The sequence below is a fragment of the Cyprinus carpio genome, chromosome B15 (assembly GCF_018340385.1).
Source record: "Cyprinus carpio isolate SPL01 chromosome B15, ASM1834038v1, whole genome shotgun sequence".
NCBI classification, from domain to species: Eukaryota; Metazoa; Chordata; class Actinopteri; order Cypriniformes; family Cyprinidae; genus Cyprinus; species Cyprinus carpio.
In genome coordinates this window covers 3,305,248-3,322,693 of record NC_056611.1, presented here as the reverse complement: position 1 = coordinate 3,322,693, position 17,446 = coordinate 3,305,248, and the positions used below count along the sequence as shown (strand labels likewise).

The 17,446-nt window shown below is 37.9% G+C and overlaps 2 protein-coding genes across 4 annotated transcripts in view; both read left to right on the top strand.

Annotated features, from left to right (window-relative positions):
• The window catches only part of LOC109093189 (septin-5-like), a 24,508-nt gene extending 22,237 nt beyond the window's left edge, over nucleotides 1-2,271 (top strand). Inside the window, exon 13 of the mRNA XM_019106911.2 lies at nucleotides 739-2,271. Within this exon, the coding sequence (XP_018962456.1) occupies nucleotides 739-807 (69 nt within the window). The 3' untranslated portion in view covers nucleotides 808-2,271. The remainder of the gene's footprint in view (nucleotides 1-738) is intronic.
• Nucleotides 2,272-7,193: 4,922 nt separating this feature from the next.
• On the top strand, nucleotides 7,194-9,664 carry LOC109093190 (apolipoprotein A-I-2-like). Of its 3 annotated transcripts, none has more exons than XM_042738929.1 (4): nucleotides 7,194-7,303; nucleotides 7,856-7,902; nucleotides 8,366-8,510; nucleotides 8,737-9,664. In XM_042738929.1, exons 2-4 carry the CDS (start codon nucleotides 7,860-7,862, stop codon nucleotides 9,320-9,322), a joined length of 774 nt encoding a protein of 257 aa, XP_042594863.1. In that variant the 5' UTR covers nucleotides 7,194-7,303; nucleotides 7,856-7,859; the 3' UTR covers nucleotides 9,323-9,664. The 3 variants fall into 3 exon arrangements, with proteins under 3 accessions (XP_042594863.1, XP_042594864.1, XP_042594865.1); XM_042738930.1 differs by lacking the exon at nucleotides 7,194-7,303 and adding an exon at nucleotides 7,739-7,761; XM_042738931.1 differs by lacking the exon at nucleotides 7,194-7,303 and adding an exon at nucleotides 7,757-7,777.
• The last annotated feature ends 7,782 nt before the right edge of the window (nucleotides 9,665-17,446 follow it).

Genomic DNA, 17,446 nt, shown 5'->3' with positions numbered 1-17,446 from the left:
TAATGTCATTTATTGATGAGGATTTTATGATCTCTGAGTAATATCAGTCTTTAAATTCTAGATATTTAAAGTGTAACTGTTGTTTACTCGCAGTAGTTCCACTTTAGCACAATCAAATATACTTCAGAATATCTTTAGTTGGACTTCAGCTCTACTTCTGCACAATTAAAGTGCATTAAGCACAAAATTAGTTGTTCCAGTTAAGCAGACTTGAAGTATACCAGTTTAGTATACCAAAAGTACAACTGCAGAGTATTTTTGTTATGGACATAAATATGTGAACGTATTTGTAGTATACTTAGTATTAAATAAATGTATTTTAAATACATTTAAGTATATTTATTTTTCACTAGGATTGTGTTGAAGACTGGAGTAATGATGCTGAAAATACAGCTGCACATCACAGAAATACATTACATTTATATTGGAGTGTTATATTAGAGTTATATTGACATCCACACTCAGTCTAAAACAAAGGAAATTTGTCATATCATATTTATCAGATGACAGACATGAATCCATGCAGGGTTGTGCTGGTGCTGACGTGCTGTAGCATCGATCTCAGTCTATATGTGGTTGATTACGCAACAGCACCATTGATTCACTGATCATGCAGACGTGCCAGAGTCTCTGAGCTCACTAGTGATTATCAGCTCAGGTGACAGACTCATGATCGGTCAGTAAAGATTGATCAGTTGTGGTGTAGCGTGTTTGACTGTGCTTCTGTTCTTGTTGCAGCTGAGGCGGATGCAGGAGATGCTGCAGAAGATCCAGGAGCAGATGCACACGCAGAGAGAGGCGTATTAACATAATGAGCTCCTTCACTGTACCACGCAGAAATACCGCGGTATCACCTGTCAGAGCCGATGACACAAGGCTTCACATCCCACTCAAACATGTCAGGGTCGCATTTCACCCCAAAATAACAATTAAAAAAATTACAATTACAACAAAAATAAAATGTCTTTTTTCCCTTTTTTTTTTTTTTTGTGCTTTGTAGCATTATATTTTTGATAATGAATCACATTTAAACACCAAATTATAATTAAGGCAATGTAAAATAATAATAATAATAATAATAATAATAATAATAATAATAATAATAAAAATAAACCTGAAAATCACAGAAATGCATGCAGACGTTACTTTTAAATGATTTTATTTTATTATAATTTATTTTATTGTTTTATTGGTGACAATTTTCTTACTGTAACATGTGGTTATGTTGATATCAAAAGTGTATTCTCTTTCAAAAATATATATTGTGTTTATCAGTATATATTAGGGTTTAAATAAAAATAGGATTTATAATTTTGAGTTGAAATTTAACCTAGACATGTTGATATAAATCAGTGGAATCAATGGAACATTTTCATTGCACAAAACGTTCTTTATAGTGGAAAAAGGTTATTTAGATTATTTAAATGTTCTTCAGATTTGCCAAAAGAGGGTTTTTAGGACCTGATCACTGAGAGGTTCTCTGAGGAGCCCAACATGATTATTCAGTGGCACTACTGCTGTGAGGAACCTCTTAAACTCTAAACTCTGTTAGTATTTTGGAGCGCAGTCTGTTGATGAAATATCTCTGTGTCCTTGTGTAAATCTGGAGTCGTGTGTAGTGTGACGGCGTCTGGCTCCGGGGCCCTTCAACTGCTCCGCTCGTTGTCCCGTGTGTGTTTCTACCCCAGGATTGATATCATAGCATAGATACTATGGAATTATTTAATTGGTTTTTTTGTTGTTGTTGTTGTTGTTTTTTACAATGTAACTTTATTTTGTATGATGTTCATTAATTGCATTGGTTGTAATGTATGTCTTTGGTTTTATTGTATTTTAATATAAAACTGCAAAAGCTTATTTTAGAATGTTTTTAAATAATAATCATAATAATAAAAAATAAAAACTTTTATTTTCTTATTGGAGAAATGAGTACTGTAGAGAGATATTTTTGTTAACTCAGCTAACCCATGAGTGCTTGCTCCTCTGGATGAGATGTTTTCTCGTCTTGAGCTCGTTCCTGGAGAGCATGTATGAAGAGAAGCGTGTCCCGAGGGTCCTCAGACATCGCTCGCGCTGAGCTGCTGGATCAACTTCTGCTGTTTGGCTGTTTCTGTGTTCTAGACATGGTCTTACAGTCCACAGAAATAAATGATATTTCTCCCACATCATATATATTTTCTTGGGTAATGTTGGTGACCACTATTAGCAAACAGTGTTGAGTTCTGCAAACTGTGGGGTCAGCGGTGAATGAATAAACCCATTTACTATGGACTATGTTGTTCTGTTGTTATTGTAGTTATTTCAGTCATTTTTAAAATTATGTTTCATAAAACTTTGTAAAAAAAAATGTTAAACTGTATTAACAACGATTACATTACACTTTTGTTTTTAAAGATTGATAAAGATTGAATAACTAGAGTTCTTTGAAGTAATAAATGCTGTTTGTCCATGTAATGCTCTGGTTATCACTTTTTAACATATTTCTACTTGTGTATATTCATTCATGCATGTTCGTATGAGTTGCTCTAGAAAGTGTATGGATGCTCCTTGATTCTTTTCAAGAAAGAGGTACAAGCACAATTAAATCCATCAATCTGCTGTGTGCCGCGGGTCGGCAGTAAAGAGCTCAGCACAGTTTGGCTGTATAAGCTGAATAAGTGATGCAACGGCTTACAGCAATCATTTACCGCATGCACACACACAGTTAAGAAGAGAAAAGAATATGTGACACAAGCGAACATCCTGAAATGAATGTTGACTGAATCTGTGCAGGATTTGTATTGTACTGATATTAACTCTTAACTTTGAGGTTTACTGGACGTGAGGCCAAATCTCACTGCAGACACTGACAAACAGCAAACAGCAGGCCTTCTTTATCAGCGCAGGTGGGTGTCTGTTTGTGAGAGCTAACATAACCCCAGTGAGCCTTGAACACACGAGCCACACAATCAGTTCTTCCGTTTGGACAGAGAAGAACACTTCTGATTTACATTATTACAAACATGCAGATGCATTTATATGACATGCTAATGATGGCTTGTGTTCCTGCAGCAAGTTGAGCGTACATTTAATGTGACGATCTGTGTCTCTCTCCCAGGAGAATGGCACAGAAGTGCTCTGCCTTCACTCTTTATACTGGCCTTTTCACCATCAGTCCTGCTGCTGCTGCTGGGGCCAAAGAGCAGTGTTTTATAATGAGTCTGACTTGACCCCGGCACTTTTCCACCATTTCTACTACGTTTAGTGAGCAATCTAATGCAACTATAAAAGAACAGTAGCCTACAATAATGGTTTCAGATGAGTGAAAATGATTACACAATTCATGCTTCTTATGATCTTAAATGCTTGAAACGAGTATTTAATAGACAAATGTATCCTATAAATATCTTTATAAGAATGTCATTATCATTTTTTTTATAGTAAGTGAAATGGATAATGAAGGACTCATGAATCCTGCAGCGTTACTCGTTTGATAGCATCATTCCCACACGCTCATGTGTGTTTCTACAGTGCAGCGAAACAGTCAGAATAAAGAACCAGTTACTCTTTGACATCAAAATATGACCTTTGACCCACATAGTAGAACACGGAACAAATGTATCAGACAAAACGACATAATAGCAAAATTAAATATCAGAGCAAAATCTTATAGAAAAATGACAACATCCCCAAAAATGTATCAATTAAATTCAACACAGCTTCATGAAACTTTAAAATGTGTGATGTTTAATGAGGACGATGCAAGATGAACTTTAGATGTTAAATATAGGAAATGATTTGTCATCTGAATGAAATATTTTTGTCTGTGTATCCATCCACCTCCCGAAGCGCTCGTCCTGTGCCTGTGAAACAGACGGACAGACCCATACAGACGGCCTCTAAAGCTCAAACACACGATGAACACTATTAACAGCAATCACTACATGTTGCAATCTAACGTGTAGCAAAATTTGGTAGTTTATGTTGTTTCAGGATTGGCATCAAGTGAAGGCAGCCGCAGAAGCTTTTGAAGAAAGTCAAACATTTCTTCTTGTATCCTTATTAACGACCGCGGTGAAATGCACCCTAAAACAAAAGAATCTGCTTCTTTGTATGAGATCTTTGGATCTGTGATGCAGCTCTGATTTGATCCAATCACAAAAGCTTCAGGTCGGAGACTCAGAGTCCAGACTGAGAGGTGATAACAGCCAACTAACGGCCGCTCAGACGAGCCTGGAGACATGCAGCAGGACAGAAGAGAGATACATGACCAAGAGAAGAGCGTCAGAGCACTGGTAAAGATGAATGAGAAGTGACCCACCGGCAGGAAGAAAAGATCACAGAAACACTTCAGTCTTCGTCCCTTCATGCTTGCTCTCAAAACAAGTCAAAAAAGACTAATCAAAATGAACAGACTACCGGATAAATTGAAGTACAGAGATAATAAACAATACATTATATGCCATTTTTCCCCAGACATGAACATTTCCAAATGGTGTCATTAGTACCCCTTTGCAATAATATATATATTTTTTTTTTTTTTGGAAAAGTTTTTTAAAAAACTTTTAAGTTCCTCGGGAGTACCATCTCTGCTAGGTTAAAGTGGCACAACAAGCTAAGAGGCATTATGTAAAAACCCCATCAAAGGTTTTTTTTCTTAAAACGGCTTGAAAAGTTTTCAGTTTTTATAGATCTGTCATTGAAAGCGTGCTGACTTTCTCAGCTATATTGTGGTTTGGTAGCTCCACAGCTCAGCACAGAAGTCAGATTTGTAATATAACTCAGGCTGCTTCCAAAATTATTGGTTGTGATCTTCCCACTATTGATGAGATCTATGTCTCACATTTGCAGAAAAAAAAGGTTTAACAATCCTGAAAGATCCCTTACATCCAGCCAGACACCTCTTTACGCCTCTTCCTTCAGGCAGACGCCTCAGAGCAATTCAAACTGTCTACACATTTTCTGAACAGCTCTTATCGTACGATTGTTCAGGCTCTTAATTCCTCTAGTATCTATGTATCTGCATTTCACTCCTTATAACTGATAGGACATATATGTATAGTTGTATTTATGTATGTATTTTAATGTATGTTATTATTGTTGATGTGCTCACCAAGCAAATGTAAAACAACTAGGGTGTTGGGCAATAAATAAATAAATAAATCTTCCCATATTTCCAGGAAATGCGGTAAAATGCCAGTTAGTAACATCTTTAGAACTTTATAAATGAAAGCCTTCTTTACGATCTCTATTGTGACTGGTGGGGTTAAATGGGTCATGTTATTAAATATTTTGTTTCTAGAGTTATGAAGGCACATATAACCATTAAAACATTCGATTGTTTGTGAATTTTCAAGGCATCTGGAGACTCCTAGAGATTCTCCAATAATAATAATGATGACAGTAAACACATTTGAAATAACACACCTGGCTGTAAATACAATGTTGACATTTTGTTTAACTGTTTAACATTACGTTGATGTATCACTACAGTATTGTGAGTTTCTTGTCCTCCGAGTAACTTGGTATTTTTCTTCTTTATGTTAATAATCTACAGGAACAGACGAAGAAGAAAAACTGGGGTTGAATTAATTACACATTGTTATTATTTGTCACTTTGGATAAAAGCTTTTGCTGAATGTCTGTTGGCCGTTTTATTATTTTGATGCAGCTGAATTTGAAACAGAATGTTTCTGAATCCCTTGATTTTCCAGAGAGACTGACTCTTGACCCGTCAGGCAGGCTCCTGCGGTGGTCATACAGACAGTGTGTACTAGGAGCGATTACGACACTCTCCTCGCAGACCCAATGCCCCGGCGGCTCTTATCAGAGAGGACATTCAGATAAGTCCTGGCCCTTACAGGGAAAAGCCTGAAACGCTGCTGACATCGATGTTTTCCTGAACAAATCACTCTGTGTTTGCTTAATTTGTTTACTTAAACTCCTACTCAGATGAGCTGATATGCATCATGAACCCGCTTGGAATTTTTTTTTTTTTTTTTCTTCTTATTTTGCGTTGTATAGGGTTCGTGAAAATATCCTGTCTCTCTGAAAACAAGACAAAGGCAAACAGATGGCATGTGACTGAAGAAGTGACTCGTTAGAAGCCCATGTTAATGATCTGACTCTCCCCCGTCTGAGCGAGTCGCCCTTTGGCTCCGGCCGCGATTGGCCTCCGCAGAATCTCCACATGAGCTGAGATCGCTGACGGACGCAAACACCGCTCTCTGTGTGTGTGTGTGTGTGTGTGTGTTACACACTGTATTGTGATGATGCATTGCTTCATATTAGTAATAACATAGGAAACCAAAATGCACCCTAAATCTAAGATGCAACATTTTAAAATAAGTAATTTAGTAATTATAGACCTGTTTTATTCAAATCATATTTTCCCACCTCAGACTAAACGCACCAAAGCTGTAACTTCACGCGCTCCTAACATTTATATTAGTAGTAGAAAAGGAAAGTTTGTTTTGCAAACATGTTTGTTTCAATCCTGTTGCATTCAACATGTTCTGTGGTTGAATGTTTTGGGGTCAAAGGTCAGGGCAAAAACAGATCATTAGGCTACGCTAAATGTCATTATTTACATTCTTGTATGCTGTTCAAAGAACAATACGATTAAATCATGTAACAAAGTTCAGTATCCTGTTAATCCCATCAACACTTCATGAGTAGCACACAGATGCTGCTGCTTCCAGAGAAAGTCCAGCTAACATTGAGAAAGTGTGACTTGAGAAAAGAAGATGTTCAGAACAACAGAAAATAACTTCTGTGTTCAGGATGATCAAAGTCTCAAAGCTGTATCTGTTAAATGTGCTATAACAGCACAAGCTCACTATATATTAAGTAGTAATATATGTAAAAGTACTAATGGTAAGAGTACGCTGTAAAATGTTTTGTCAGGTCACCTAAAAATTTGTCTCAAATGACCAAATCTAATTGAAATGGATGTATCCAAGTCAAAAAAATATGATTTAATATGACTGAATTAATCAGTGTATACTTAAGGGTGAGATTTGATGGAAATAACTGCTTAAGCTGTTAACTCTACACTGAATCAAGAAAAGCTTCAGAAGTAACTGATATAAAGATGTAGCACATGTTTCATGAGGATGTGAATGATATTTTCCGGTGAGGTTCACTTATAGATAGCATGAGTGTATGTGCTGGCCTCCCCCGTCCCCTCGATAGGGAACCTTTGAACCCTGCGGTGGGGGGGTGAGGGGTTGAGGTTTGGGCCCCCTCCCTCCGGCTCGGCCCTATAAAAGAGCCGTCTCCGGCCCTGCTCTTCAGTCTCTTCCCAGACCAGCTACATCAACAGGTAAGCAGCGTTTAGTCATAGCAGGGTTTCATCTGGAAACACCAGGGAGAGTTTGGAGAGTTTGGAGAGCGCTAGCAGAAAAACGAGTTTGTATTGAACTATACATGTAAACTGCAATCTGCTTTCAGCACTTTTGTATTGTTTAAAGTACCAAAAGTACTCATTTTGTTTTGGAGATTAATAATGAGAGCTTTTTGATGAAATATGATTGGTTATTGTAGACGTGTGACCACTTGATCTGGCCACCTCTCTGCTCCTCAGATGGCTGAAAGGAGCTTCAGGTTAGACTGAAGTTCTCCAGGTCCACAACAATGTGATCAAGTTAAACCAGGGATTTCAGATTACGATTCAGATTGAGAGCTAATCTGCTTGTGAAGCCTTTGTAACTGTGTCTAATCTGGGATCAGGCTGACATACGCTGCAGGGTCAATCTCCAGGACTCGTGCTGCAGCCCCAGTGTCAGCTTTCCCTTTGGTTAGACATCTAAAACCTGTGTATTCATTGTGATTAACAACAGCTGATGTGTGTGTTTGTTTGTTCTTTCTGGCCCAGATCCATGATGAGGTTCGTAGTTCTCGCCCTCGCTGTTTTGCTGGCAGGTATATAAACCCACTACGTCTCTCAACACTGTCAAAACATCAGCATTGTTGTCTTCTTTTCCAGTTTAAGATGTATGCCAAGATACATTTGATTAAACTTTTCATGAGATATCAATACCTTTTTCAAAGAATACATGTATATATCTTGTTTCTAAACCTTTTAGTTTTATTCTGGTTTTAAGAGGTTCTGGCTAGTTTATGCCAGTGGGATAAGAAATAAACTCTATTAAAGAAATATTTTCAGCAACAAGTCTTTAATATCTCACAAAATTAAGCGTTTCATTTAAAATATTCAGAAGGATTTCTAGATATTTTTACTGAAAAACCATAAAGATGCATTGAATATATTTCAGAGATGTTATTGTATTGAGTTAACTGTATTCAGACGAAACTGTAGTTCAGATCTAGTCAGACTGAATACATGAAGCTGGGCTGAATCTGAATCTGCGTTTGCTTTGCTCAGGCTGCCAGGCCCGGTTCCTGCAGGACGAGCCGCCGTCGCAGGTGGAGCACGTGAAGTCTGCGCTCCAGCTTTACGCTGATCAGCTGAAGCAGGCGGCGCACAAGAGCCTCACTCACCTCGACGGCACAGAGTTCGCAGACTACAAGTAAGAACCAAGGCTCGATTTTGATCTCATGCTTTGAGTTTAAACGGTTAGTTCACTCCAAAATGAAAATTCTGTCATTAGTTACTCAAAAATAACGACTTTATTCAGTGATTCTTCTACCTGAGTGTCTTTCTTCTGGTTTAACTAACCCTTTAAGTAATTATCATCTTACATTTTCACAATAACTATTCCAGCGACAGCTAACCTAAATCTTCGTCCTGTTTAGGGAATTCCTGGGCCAGTCTGTGGACAACCTCCATGGCTACTTTCAGAACGGCTTCCAAGCCATCACCCCAATTGGTGGCCAGGTGCTGGAGGCCACTAAAGACACACGCGAGAAGCTGGTCAAGGACGTGGAGGAGCTCCGCAAGAAGATCGAGCCCATGCGCGCGGAGCTCAGGCAGGTGCTGGAGAAGCACTTCCAGGAGTACAGAGACGAGCTGAAGCCTTTCGTCGAGGAGTACCTGACCAAACATCAAAAGTTCCTGGAGGAGATGAGGACCAAGCTGGAGCCTCTGGTCAAGAGCTTGAGAGAGAAGATCGGAACCAACTGGGAGGAGACCAAGTCCAAGCTGATGCCCATCTTGGAGGCTGTGCGCGAGAAGGTGGCGGAGCATCTCCAGGACCTGAAGAAACTGCTGGAGCCCTACATGCAGGATTATAGGGAGCAGATGGAGAAGGGAGCCCAGGAGTTCCGCCAGAGCGTGAAATCTGGAGAACTGAGGAAAAAGATGAACGAGTTGGGCGAGGAGGTGAAGCCTCACTTCATGGCTATTTTCTCAGCCGTCCAAAAGGTTATGACCAAGGAGTAAACCAACCCTTTTTTACACCTTCCCTTCACCTCGCACCAGTGCCGAGTACCAACACTTCGAGCCGTCGTCGTCCGGAAGGCTTTTCTCCAAGCGTAACTGCCCTTCTCTGAAGCAAATACTCACACATGCTCACAATACACTCACATGCACTTTTGACAAATTCCCACAACCACAGGACTCACATTGGCTCTAATGGGCAAACACAGCTAAGAATTAAAGAACACTGAAACCTGTTCTTTCAAAAATGCCTAGCAAAAATCCTTTGTTAAGCTGCTTTTTGTTAAAAACTGATTTTCAATGTTCAATGAAATAAAATAATAAAAAATGATTTAAAAAAAAAAATTCTTTCATACTATTTCTTCAGTCAGAAATTGTCCTTTTTAAGAGATGTTGGTCACACTTTATTTCAAGGTCTGATTCCCGCTATTAACAAACCATTAACTATGACTTTTGCCTCAATAAACTCATAATTTGCTGCTTATTAATAGTGAGGTAGTTGTTAAGTTTAGGTATTAGAATATGGTTAGGGATGTCGAATATGGTCATTCAGAATATGTGCTTTATAAGTACTAATAAAAAACCAATATGTTAATAATAGGCATGCTAATACGCAGCTAGTTAATAGTGAGAATTAGTCCCTAAACTAAAGTGTTACCGGGACATTTTATGGAGCCATATAAATACAATAATGTAAAGTCCAAAAAAAAAATTAAATGCACAATAAAATAATCAGATTTTTAATAATAATACATATATAAATTAGGCTATCATACTTTTGCAGTCATGGGCAATTAAAATTGCTCACCCATTTAATTCAAAAGCACAACAATGGCCTTAAACTAAACAGAGTTTTAGATCTGATTAATGAGGTGATTACAAAAATGTGTCAGCAGTAATCAACAGATCCTGCTCGAGTGATCTGTTACTGGTCAGTAACAGGGCAAGATGGGTGTGGTGCTCATATTAATGCCCCCAGGACAGACCATGTCAACACCAAAGCATAATATTGTACTAAACATATTAATGAGAAACACAATCGTGTGCTGTTCAGACTATGACATATCGACAAGTTAAAGGTGCTAATCCATTTTCCGAACAATTCTCCAGTGCCTTGATTTGCATTAAAATCCAAGAAAATGGTCAGAAATTGTTTTTGGTAAACAGATAATCATGAGGAGCAACTGCGATACCTCAGATTTTTCCTCCCTATGGGACAACACAAGAACTTCATAAGAAGAGCATATGAGTCAGCATTGTAGATGCTTCATGAATGTGCACCGGCGATTATTAACAGATGCGTCTTCACGGCCTGTCAGGACCTCGCTGCTCAGCTGAAGACTGTTCAGTCTCTGTGAGCGAGTGAGTGATCCTGGGTCAAAGGTCAGAACTGTGACCCGCAAGCAAAGCGTTTTCCATCAGAACAATGGTGGTAAATGTCCAATTAGATGTTTGTGGAGTGCTGGAGGTGTGATCGATCTGATTCTTCTTGCCGTGGTCAGTCATGCTGTCTGTAATTAACAAATACTTGAGTGCAACACAGAGTAAGTTTGTGGGCATCGTGGGTCATGGGTTGTGAGAGAGTGATATGGACGAGGTACAGAAATCCTGCATATTAGATCTCTCAGATTATATGAAGGCCGGACTGAAGCCACAGACGCACACAGTGTGAGGAAGACCTGCCGGATGTGTACGAGACCAGCAGCAATGATGAACACTCATATTCAGATCGTGCTCTATTTGTTCCTTTTGAAACGATCGGCAATCAATTAGTAACTTTTACATTTACATTTACATTTATGAGTTTAGAGGATTATTTTATAGAAAGTTACTTAATTTGTGTTTATGAGTTTGGTTTTCTCTTTTTTTTACCTAACAATTTACAACCTTAAAAACCTAACAAACCTTAAAATTAGTGATTGATTTTTTATTTCTTTTTTAATTAGAAACAATCTCTTGCTCCAAAGTTAAATATGTAAGCATCCTTGAAACATGCACTGTGAAAATTTAATCATGGTTCTTGTAATTTTCATTTAAAAATTAAGCTGATAATTAGTGTGTAGGCTATATTTTATTAAAGAAATTGTGGTTCAGTGTTGTATAGAAAATAAAGAGAAATTTTCACTAATAAAACCAAGAGATATGTTTTCCTTGTTTTTTTTTTTTTTTCAGGAAACTTAAGCAGTTTTGAGACTTGAATTGAGGAACCGATTAACCTAAATAAATAAATAAATAAATTATGAAAGAAGGCTAGCTAGTTGTTTTAAGAGAATTAGCTCAATTTTGCAGTTTTATCTTGGCTGTGATTCTTAGTTCCAAGCAGGCTTTGCATATGGCTGGATGTGGAGAGTAGATATTGTAATTAAGTGCTACTTAAACTACTGGAAACATCAATTAATGTTGAAGTTTCTATCGTTACCACTGTGCAGCATGTACAGCATGTTCTATCGCTGTGATGCATGATGCTACTTTTTTAAGAAGATATAGCTCATACCATTTTTTACAGTGTGATATTTTTTCTAGAGAAAAAAAAAAAAAAAAAATCATATAATCCAAGCAAATGTCTTTCTTTGTTTTTGGAGAAAAAATTGTCCTCTAGTCTTAATGCACGTTACTTGTCAGATCGTAAGCAGTTGAGCAGTGCATATGTATTTGACCTTGTCATCTTTAATCAAAAATGTCAACTTGCTCTTCCATTTAAGCCAATCAAGTCCTGCCCCATACTTTTGTTTGAGGTTTCACTTCAAAAATATATCACAATATGAAATTCAGCTGCAGTTTGCAAAACCCATAGAATTGTGTTAGGATAAACAATTAAATGTGTCTTGGTCTAGGTCTCATGCTGATGTTGCTCTCTCAGAGTCGTCTCTGGCTGGTTCTCCAGACGCTTGAAGTGAAGCGTCAGAGTTCAGCTGGAAATGCAGAGCCTGTGATGATTGTGACAAAAGCTGGAAGGTTTCACCAGACATCACTCCTTCACTAATACAGTCTCTTTGTAGCATTATGTAAGTGATTCCATGTTTACGCCGTCTGAAGAACGAGTGAGCGGTGAAGCTGTGATTCCATGTTTACGCCGTCTGAAGAACGAGTGAGCGGTGAAGCTGTTGTGGGGGTGCTGTTTAGTGTGTAAACTCGCGATGGCGAGCGTTTTGAAGCTGTTTTTGTTCGGGGGTGCTGAGGTTCTGGGTGCTTTCGGCAGAACACACCACAGATCTTTTACCGGATTTCACTTTATTCAGACGTTTTACTTTGTCGGCGGAGCAGCGGCGCTGATCAAACGTTACGACACTCAGGAACTCGAACGCCGTTGCCAGCATATCTGGCAATCTCCGTTAGGGTAAGGATTTCTCACATCTGAGCAACGATGATGATGATGATGATGGTTTGCTGTTGTTTGTGTTCATACAGAAGGATGTTAACTTTGTAAAGAAAGATGTGCTGCTCAGATTCGAAACCTACATTTTCAAGAACGCCGCGGGAGGTGTTCTTACTTTATGATGTTTACTATGTTTCAGGATATCTTTTTTTGTGATGGTGACTGATGATGAATATGTTTTTTTTTGCTGATGACAAACGATACAGGTGTTCATACAGAAGGATGTTTCCTTTGGGTATTTTGGGATTTTGATTTTGTTTAAATGCTTTGAAGGAACTCACACCGTTCAGAATTAGTTTTTAGTTTTGTGAGGATATATGCATTCCTACCAGGACGCTTAAGCCTGGTTTCACAGCACGAAGCGCAGACGTATCTTCGTCACTGTGTGAAATCAGGCCAGGATGGTTTTAATTTGGGTATTTTGGGTTGATTTGTTTAAATGCTTTGGTCAGACTTTATTTTAAGATGCTTTTTTTTTGTTTTTATTAATGTTGTTGTAAAGTTTAGGTTTGGGGTGGATTAAGGGATCTAAAATATGGTCATGCAGAATAAGGCATTGATGCAACCTGTCCTCCAACTAATACGCTCGTATAGGTCGTTTGTCCAATTCCCTGAAATGCGACCCATCAGAGCGTATACTACAATTGCGGCCCTATCGGCAAAAGGTCATTTTCATATTAATGTTTTGTACTCTTTTATTTACACTGTGATTTGCGTTTCGTGTAGCTCAGTTGGTAGATTATTGCGTTATACCTTGATATGCAATCATGCTATCATGGGTTCGATCCCCGAGAACGGACGTGCACGTAAAATGTAAATGCTCAATAAATCATAATTTAGCATGATTTCTGTGAGGGTTAGGTTTAGGGGGTGGTGGGGTTAGGTGTGGTCATTCGACCTGTCCTGAATAAGCCACCTAGTAAAATATGTATGAATTACTGTGAGATCGGTGTAAAAAGACCACACATTGCATTTAAATAAACATGCGTTTTGATTGGTAATGACGTTATACGTCATTTCATGACGACAGACTAATATGCATTCCAATAAGCAACTAGTTAATTATGAGAATTGGTCCCTAAACTAAAGTTAAAAAGATATGGTATCACTTTATTTTAGGGTCTCTTAACAAGTTCCTTATTAGCATTCATATTACTATAATATTAGCCATTTATTAGTTCTAATTAACCACATATTAATGCCTTATTCTACATCCCTACTCCTACCCAATACCTAAACTAAACTTCCTTACTAACTATTAATAAAGCAGCAAATTAGTCGTAGTTAAAGTCAAAAAATCGTAGTCAATAGTGAATGTGTGTTTAATGATCGTAACCTTTTGATAAACTAAACTTCCTTAAATATTTTTCTCCAGAAACAAAAGCAACCTGATCTGATGACATCGCACATGCAGCAGTTTCCTGTAGAAACAATTTAAACTCAGATCTTACAGCAGAATCGAGAAAAATTTTTCTTCACGCTTTAAGTAGCGGTTCATCTTTTCCATTTCAGGACCACCATGACTGAGAACTCAGGAAGCCCCTAATATTTTATCAACATTATATGGTATCATTGACAAACACCATTTCACAGTTAACTACTCTTGTCTTCCTTTTCTGTGTCATGAATTCTGTGTCTTGTATTGTCCAATCAATATAGTGATGTAAGTTTAACATGACATTGTACACTCTATAAATGCCACAGAATTAAGAATTTAATTAATTAAAAATGAAATGTAATATATTGAATATGTGTAATAGTGTTTCTGAAGCTCTGTGTGCAAGTATGCCTTCCACAGGTAGTGGGACACGGAGATATGGCCGCCCCGGGACGCGTGCACTTCCACCCGGACTCTCCGGCTCGAGGAGCGCAGTGGGTCTCATTCGACCGCCTCAAGCTCACCAACCATCTGCTGGACAACAACACCCATGTAAGACACACACACACACACACACTCGCAGTGTTGGCGGTAATGCATCACAAGTAACATGAGTTACAAAATTACAAAACCAGATTTCTTTTTAAAGTAACTAGTAAAGTAATGCATCACTTTTTAATTAGAAGAAAATATCTGAGTTACTTTTTCAAATAACGCCAGTTACTTTGTTTCCATGTGTTGAGGGACAGCTCTGGTGTTGCCATGGAGACAGAGATCAGGAGTCAGTGCAGAGTGTTGTGTGTGAACATGATCTTACTGTAGCTCTAGACTAAATATCAACGTGTGTTTACTCAAAAACACATTCAGTGTTCCTCAAAGTGAATAAAAACATTCAAATGCTAACTCAGAATATTATACAAACCTGCAATAATTAAATATGTTAAATAAAACAAATATCATTTATGTATTTAATCCCATTTTATTAACCAAAGTCTTTGCTACTGACCTTCGATGATCAAATTCAACTGTGCTAATAAGAAAAAATAACTCATTTGTGTTTGATTTGTGTTATTGCTGAATAGTGTTGAACTTTCTTCTCCTGCCTCATATTCTTCATGTGATTGTTTGAGCTGCGCCCTCTACTGTACAGACGTGAATTTACACTTCCTTCAGCTTGAGGTGCATTCATTTCACTTTTGGTGTGAAAGGGATTTTACATTTGTAAAAGAAGATTTTATATATATATATTAAAATAAAAAAAGCAAGCCCTGCCCAGATTTAAAAAGTAATGCAACACATTACTTTCCATAAAAAGAACATTCTCATATCATAATTAATTAATTTTTAGGGAGTAATGCAATGTTGTAATCATGTAATGCATTACTTATTACATTTATGCATTTAGCAGACGCTTTTATCCAAAGTGACTTACAGTGCATTCAGGCTAACACTTTTTATCTAACATGTGTTCCCTGGGAATCAAACCCACAACCTTTTGCACTGCTAACGCAATGCTCTACCACTGAGCCACAGGAACACTATTAAAAGTAACTTTCCCCGTGCGTGCGTGTAGGTGTGCATGCGTGCGTGCGTGTGTCTGTGTGTGTGTGTGTGTGTGCGTGCGTGTAGGTGTGTGTGTGTGTGTGTGTGTGTGTGCGTGTAGGTGTGCATGCGTGCGTGCGTGTGTCTGTGTGTGTGTGTGTGTGTGTGCGTGCGTGTAGGTGTGTGTGTGTGTGCAGATGATCCTGAGCTCCAGCCGCGGCTGCACATGGTTCTGGTGGGCCAGAGACGTGACAGTCAGCGCTTCACTCACAGCTCACAGCAACTTCTGCACCTTCAGCTTCCCAGAGACCCGCTTTCATCGCAGTCACTGCCAACCAGAACCACCGGCACCAGACCCAACACCAGCCACACACTGTGCAGGATTCACTTATTAGCTGTTATTGAGCTTAAACAACTTATTAATTATTCAGAATTCTCAGTCAGGATGGTCCTGAAATGAACAATGTTGAGATTTGTGTTTTAAGTCATGCTGTCATAAGCAGCTGTTGCTCATGGTGTGGTAATGACTCAAGTATTCAAGTACAAATCCTTCAGATGTAGACCTAATTACTGATCATTCAGAACAGTCTTCTGAAAGAAAAAACAAGATGACTCCCTATAGTGACTGTAGTTACTGTAAGTGTTTGAGGTTTTGGATAGTCATCCCTTCCTTCTGATGGATTTGGTAACACTCGTGTCATTATTAGTAAGTAACCATGATCTTCCATATAATTAGTCATTCCTTCAGAATGATGTAGTAACACTTATAATAAATACGGTAATAATAATAATATCTTATTTATATAGTGCCTCTCAAAAACCCAAGGACGCTTTACATAACGTTAATAGATAACATGAACACAAATATATGTATATAGTATCTTTATAGAACAAGTTAAGGAGGCTTTGATTATATTAAGTACCAGAAGAGTATTGAAAGCAAGCATGGAACTGAAAAATGAGCCAGACAATCAATTAACCAAATTGGTTGTAAATAAGTGAGTTTTGAGTCATTATCAGTGGGATAGAATCATTCTTACAATAAGTGTATATCATTGATATATGAGTATTGTGACATTAACAGTTGGTTATAATCTAATCTTGCTGTGCTAGTGAGCATACTGTATTTCTGTATTTCTGTGAGACACGTTAAATATATCATCAGAGGTACTCTAGTGCTTCTAGAGCTGTACAGAGCTGTGTGATCGGTGAATCATGTCTGTCCTGTCACAGATCACCCAGCTTAAGTTCTTTTTTATTAGAGTGCTTTGGTCAGACCTCACTGTGGCTGTTTATGACACGCAGCTCGTTTACAGGAGGCTTCCCATGACATAAAATCTATACTTTATGGTTATTATGACTTTCTGTTAGTTGTTCTCTAATTGTAACGAGCGTGATTATGCTAAAAATAAATTCAAATCAAATAAATGAATTGAAATGGTCAGCTCAACTAGAAACGGGTCCCCATGATAACAATATTTTTACACAGTAGATTTATTGCATTACACATGAATCAAAACAAGGGCTCTGTGTTCATGTTCATGCATACATTCATGCTTACCAACTACCTATACACTTTTTTGTTCTGATATTGATAACAGAAGATGTTTAGAAGATGTATTATGATACACATATATAGTGATTTCAGCATGGAGAATTTGATATAGCATTGCCATTATTTTTGTTTAAAGATAAATAAATTTCAAAATCAAGTAATCACAATTACATAAAACGCTAAAACTAAACATCTATGTTTTTCCTTCTTTTTAATCATGCAAGAATCGCGCAATATCCGTTAAATACTGTGGTAAATGACACTGGCATTCATTCT

Excerpts from the sequence above, each read along its gene's own strand:
- LOC109093190 (XM_042738929.1), top strand. The coding sequence starts at position 7,860 with ATGATGAGGTTCGTAGTTCTCGCCCTCGCTGTTTTGCTGGCAG. Across the intron at positions 7,903-8,365 it reads CCTCGCTGTTTTGCTGGCAG|GCTGCCAGGCCCGGTTCCTG; the intron begins GTATATAAACCC and ends TGCTTTGCTCAG. Across the intron at positions 8,511-8,736 it reads ACAGAGTTCGCAGACTACAA|GGAATTCCTGGGCCAGTCTG; the intron begins GTAAGAACCAAG and ends CGTCCTGTTTAG.